The sequence below is a fragment of the Tupaia chinensis genome, unplaced genomic scaffold (assembly GCF_000334495.1).
Source record: "Tupaia chinensis unplaced genomic scaffold, TupChi_1.0 Scaffold149964_2, whole genome shotgun sequence".
Classification (NCBI taxonomy): domain Eukaryota; kingdom Metazoa; phylum Chordata; class Mammalia; order Scandentia; family Tupaiidae; genus Tupaia; species Tupaia belangeri.
In genome coordinates, this window is record NW_006209806.1 from 78,659 (window position 1) to 84,128 (window position 5,470).

Sequence of the window (5,470 nt, forward strand, 5' to 3'; positions counted from 1 at the left end):
GAAAAGCCGTTGTAGCAGGCGAACCAGCCCTGCGCCATCATGCTGGCCAGCGTCTTGTAGACGAAGTAGCGCAGGAACTTGCAGACCCGCATGTAGGACCAGCGTCCGTGCACAAGCAGCAGCTCCCGCAGGAAGCTGAACTGTGCCAGCGCGTAGTCGCTGCTCTGCACCGCCTGCATGCCCTCTTGGCCCACCAGCCCCACGCCGATGTCTGCGGCTGCGGGCACACGCAGGGCTGGCCAGCCGCTGGGGGCACCCAGGCCTCCTGGGCTCCTCCCACCCCTGCCCGACCTCCTGGGCTCCTCCCCACCCTGCCCGACCTCCCGGCCCTCCTCCCCACCCTGCCAGGGCTCCCGGCCCACTCCTCTAGGCCCCCCAGCCTGCCGCCCACACTCCCAGGCTTCCAAGCTCTCCCCCAGGACTCCTCCAGCCCCACCACCCTCTGCTCCCAGGCCTCCCTGGCCCCCTGCTGCCCGCCACCCACTCTTGATCATGTTGACGTCGTTGGCGCCATCCCCGATGGCCAGCGTTACCACTTGCTGGTATTTCTTGACCAGCGCCACCACCAGTGCCTTCTGCTTGGGTGTTACCCGGCAGCAGATGACCGCCTGGCACCTGGAGGCCAGGTCCACGAAGGCCCGCTCCCGCCGCACCTCGGCGCTCTCGCCGACGTTTGACTCCTTGGACTGCGCGGTGGCCAGCTGCATGCCGATGGCCCGCCACATTAGGGAGATGCGCCTGGCCCCTAGGAAGTCCCTCTTAATCGGGCTGGGCTCCTGCCACGCCTCATCTGCACACACGTTCTGCACCAGGGCCCGGGGCTCCTTGCGCAAGGACAGCAGCAGCTGGTCCTGGGCAGGGGTGGGGGGATAGGGGGGACAACGTCACTGCACCTTGCCAATGCCACGCCTCCCAGCCCAGGCCTGCTCTGACCCCGATGGTTCTCTCCTTACTCCAGTCCCTTGGGGTCCGCCTGCTGGGCCATTCCCAGGCCCCACAGTCTCGGCCCACCTGGGGTGCTCACGCCGCTCACTGAGCTTGCTCCTCCTCTTGGACCCCTCCTGCCTACCAGGACCCCCGTCTTCCCAGGGCTGACACTGACCAGGAAGTCGCCATTGATGACCATGGCCATCTTGACCTGCCGTAGGAACCACAGGCTGCGCTTCTTGGTGAACACGTTGTTATTGCTCTCCCAGTAAGCCTCCAGAATCCGGCTGCAGACAGGACAGAATGATACAGGTGGTGGGGGCACACCCCCCCTTCTCCCCACACTCTGCACTCCCGCTTCCCTACTGCTATCGCCGTTGAGGCAGGCGTGACCAGGCAGAGTGGAGGGCACCCTACAGCTCCTGGGGCATGCCTTCACACCTGCTCGAACTCGCGCACGTTCCGATCCCGCCGTCGCCACTACTTACGATATCTCCTTCTCCTCCAGGATAAGCATGTTCTCTGACAGCAGCTGGCAGGCAAAGCCAATGTTTACCGCGGTCTCTGCGAACAGTACTGTCTGTCAGCAGCTCCTGCTTGGAGCCACGCCTACCCAACCAATCGCGGCAGCGTGCCCTGCCCCCAGCCGTGATGATTGGTCCAGAGAAGAACACATAACCTAGGCTGGCCAATGAGAGGCAGCCCCGAGACGTGGCTTTGCCTCTGTGCTGGCTGTGAAGCTGCCGCCTGGTGCTATCGGGCTTGTTGTACCTAGGGCCCCTTGATAGTTTCAGGAACTCACAAAAATGTCATAATTTCTTGTAAAATCGGGAGGAGGAAAATGAGTATCAGCGGTCCTTTCTTACCCACGCAATGTATGTTCCCGGTTATCTTGCAGTCAACCACGCCCCAAAAATATGACATGGGAAATTCCAGGAATAAATCGTTCCTGAGTTTTAAATTGCTAGCTTCGGTGTAGTGTGAAGGCGCTGGACTTCCACATGGCGACTGTGGTCTGAGCCACAGACCCAGCAGCTTGAAAGACAGGTGGAGCACAAGAGCGTGGTGCCCCAAATCTCGAGGCCGGGGGAGAGAGCAGGGATTGCGGGGGCTGGCTACCCCATCCTCTCCGTCTGGGGATGATTTCTTGCTTTCTTTCTCTGTCCCTTCAGCAAGTGCACGCACTCTCCAGCAAAAATCTCTCTAATAAATAAATACATAAATTGCTAGCTTTTCTGAATAGTGTGATGAAGTCTTGCACCATGTCGCTTTGCCCTGCCTGGGACACGAATCATCCTTCAGCCCGGTGCACCCGCGTCATATATGTTACCTGGCTGCTGGTCTCTTACAAGTTACCAGACTGAAAAGCATTGTGTGCTTGGAGTCTGCTACCATTTGCAGTTTTGGAACCCACTGGGGGTCTTGGGATGGGACCTGCCCCTGAGAGAAGTGGGAATGACTATAAAATATAGCCCAGATGTCGGTCTCTGGATCAGCATAACATGCCGTTTTTAGTATCGGGGGTGGGGGGGCTCATAGCTTAGTGGCTGGGGAAAAGAGCCCCATATGGCCAACCACAATTCAAATCCCGGCCGCAGCAGGAGAAGCAGTCGGGAAGAGCCCTGCGGCACGACCGCACCCCAGTGGGGGTATACGCATCCTCTCGCCATACAAAGTAGGGATGTGCATACCGGGGCGTGTGCAGGGGGGCCGTGGCAGGCCCATGACCTGCAGGCGGGCCGTGCTCCGCGGTGGAGAGCCAACACTCCAGGGTCATAGGACGGGAGGCCCAGTCACAGCTTTCCCCGTATGGCCAGAGGACCTCCGGCAGATCCCCTGTGAGTGCCCCATCACACAGGGTGACCAGAGCCCCGCTTCCTCGTGGTCCTGGCCTGGTGGCGCCCTGAGTGGCCTCCCCCTTTCCCAGGAGCACCGTGAAGGCCACGGTGGGGCAGGCGGGGCTGGACCCAGGGCCCGTGGGGAGGTCCGTGCCGGGCGGGGCTCGGCTGTCCACCCACCTTGCTTGTCCCCCGTGAGCACCCACACTTTGATGTTCCCCTTCTTGAGACACTTGATGGTGTCGGGGACGCCGTCCTGCAGTCTGTCCTCGATGGCCGTGACTCCCAGCAGCTAGGGCAGGCAGGGAAGCGGCTGAGCCCCGGCAGGGGTGGGGGTCCCGGCCTCCCGGCAGCACCCGTGTGCCGCCCACCTTCAGGTCCTGCTCGATCTCCTCGTACAGCTGGTGCAGCGACTGAGCCCGATTCCGCAGCAGGACTTCAGCAAGTGCACGCACTCTCCAGCAAAAATCTCTCTAATAAATAAATACATAAATTGCTAGCTTTTCTGAATAGTGTGATGAAGTCTTGCACCATGTCGCTTTGCCCTGCCTGGGACACGAATCATCCTTCAGCCCGGTGCACCCGCGTCATATATGTTACCTGGCTGCTGGTCTCTTACAAGTTACCAGACTGAAAAGCATTGTGTGCTTGGAGTCTGCTACCATTTGCAGTTTTGGAACCCACTGGGGGTCTTGGGATGGGACCTGCCCCTGAGAGAAGTGGGAATGACTATAAAATATAGCCCAGATGTCGGTCTCTGGATCAGCATAACATGCCGTTTTTAGTATCGGGGGTGGGGGGGCTCATAGCTTAGTGGCTGGGGAAAAGAGCCCCATATGGCCAACCACAATTCAAATCCCGGCCGCAGCAGGAGAAGCAGTCGGGAAGAGCCCTGCGGCACGACCGCACCCCAGTGGGGGTATACGCATCCTCTCGCCATACAAAGTAGGGATGTGCATACCGGGGCGTGTGCAGGGGGGCCGTGGCAGGCCCATGACCTGCAGGCGGGCCGTGCTCCGCGGTGGAGAGCCAACACTCCAGGGTCATAGGACGGGAGGCCCAGTCACAGCTTTCCCCGTATGGCCAGAGGACCTCCGGCAGATCCCCTGTGAGTGCCCCATCACACAGGGTGACCAGAGCCCCGCTTCCTCGTGGTCCTGGCCTGGTGGCGCCCTGAGTGGCCTCCCCCTTTCCCAGGAGCACCGTGAAGGCCACGGTGGGGCAGGCGGGGCTGGACCCAGGGCCCGTGGGGAGGTCCGTGCCGGGCGGGGCTCGGCTGTCCACCCACCTTGCTTGTCCCCCGTGAGCACCCACACTTTGATGTTCCCCTTCTTGAGACACTTGATGGTGTCGGGGACGCCGTCCTGCAGTCTGTCCTCGATGGCCGTGACTCCCAGCAGCTAGGGCAGGCAGGGAAGCGGCTGAGCCCCGGCAGGGGTGGGGGTCCCGGCCTCCCGGCAGCACCCGTGTGCCGCCCACCTTCAGGTCCTGCTCGATCTCCTCGTACAGCTGGTGCAGCGACTGAGCCCGATTCCGCAGCAGGAGGCCGGCTTCCCTGTGCCGCAGGCTCCACTCCTCATACGTGTCCTCGTCCACCACCTTGTAGGCCAGGCACAGCGTCCGCAGAGTCTGGTGGGCAAAGGCCTGGCGCCGGGGACGCAGGGTCACTGCCTCCCCGCTCCCACGGGCTCCCCCAGCCCCACCTCGACAGGTCCTGACGCTGCGATCCAGCTTGGCCCTGGCCAGCTCGGGCCACGGGCACACACACGCCTGGCTTGTTCAGAAAGGTCCCCGACGTGCACCCAGAACCTTCCCGGTGGGTCAGCCTCGCAGGGCCGTTCTACCACTGCACCACCATCAGGCCCACTGTCCAAATCAGAGTGGGCGGGAGAGAGGGCGCTGTGGTGGTGATGCCCCACGCTAAGGGGGCAGACACAGGCCCCTGACAGCAGGGGCTCTGAGCATGACACAGGTGTGGAAGGGCCGAGCAGAGGGACCTGTATGTACGAAGTCCCCAAGGCACGCCCTGAGAGGGGGGGAAACTGAAAATCAGAAATTGGAGTCCTGGGGAGCTCCCTGGTGGCCAAGGAGAGAATATGCTGGGGAGGCCAGCACGAAAGAGGGAGAGACAACCTCGAGGGGAGGGGCGGTGAGTTCGGCTTCAGGCTGATCAGGGGAAGGGGTTAGAGATTGATGCCCGGGCCAGCTAGTGGGAGGGCATTACTGCAGCCGGGTGCCACAGGGCTGCCCATGTGGCTCTGGTCCCAGACCCAGACACTGGCAAAACACCTGGGTGTGTATGTGTCCACAACTCCAGAAAGGAGGAGATGGAAGAGAAGGGATTGCTGTGTGGCTATCCTCCCTGAAGGGGCTTTCTCTCCTGCCCTCTCTGGGTCTCTGTCTGGTGGGAGCACATGCCCTCTCACAACTTTTAAAAAAAGAAAAAGGGATGGGAACCAGCAGTTAGCATAATGGCTGTGCCGCTGGACTCCCACGTAGTTGACCACGGTTCGCGTCCCGGACCCGGTGGCTTAAACTCACGCCGGGCGCATGTGCGTGCGTGCCCAAGATCCCGAGAGGAGAATGGAGGAGAAGGGATTGCGGCGTGGCCATCCTCCCTGGGGGGTGATTTCTCTCTTTCTGTCTCTCTGTCTCTCTCTGTCTGTCTGGCGAGCGCACGCGCCCTATAGCGAAAAAACCTCTCA

At 61.4% G+C, this 5,470-nt stretch overlaps 1 protein-coding gene across 1 annotated transcript in view; it reads right to left on the reverse strand.

The window, feature by feature from the left end:
• The window catches only part of ATP8B3 (ATPase phospholipid transporting 8B3), a 24,526-nt gene that overhangs the window by 7,288 nt on the left and 11,768 nt on the right, over window positions 1-5,470 (reverse strand). Inside the window, exons 17-22 of the mRNA XM_014585494.1 lie at window positions 4,245-4,409; window positions 4,054-4,165; window positions 1,416-1,491; window positions 1,103-1,214; window positions 485-851; window positions 1-217 (exon numbers count right to left, since the gene is read on the reverse strand). Of these exons, the coding sequence (XP_014440980.1) occupies window positions 1-217; window positions 485-851; window positions 1,103-1,214; window positions 1,416-1,491; window positions 4,054-4,165; window positions 4,245-4,409 (1,049 nt within the window). The remainder of the gene's footprint in view (window positions 218-484; window positions 852-1,102; window positions 1,215-1,415; window positions 1,492-4,053; window positions 4,166-4,244; window positions 4,410-5,470) is intronic.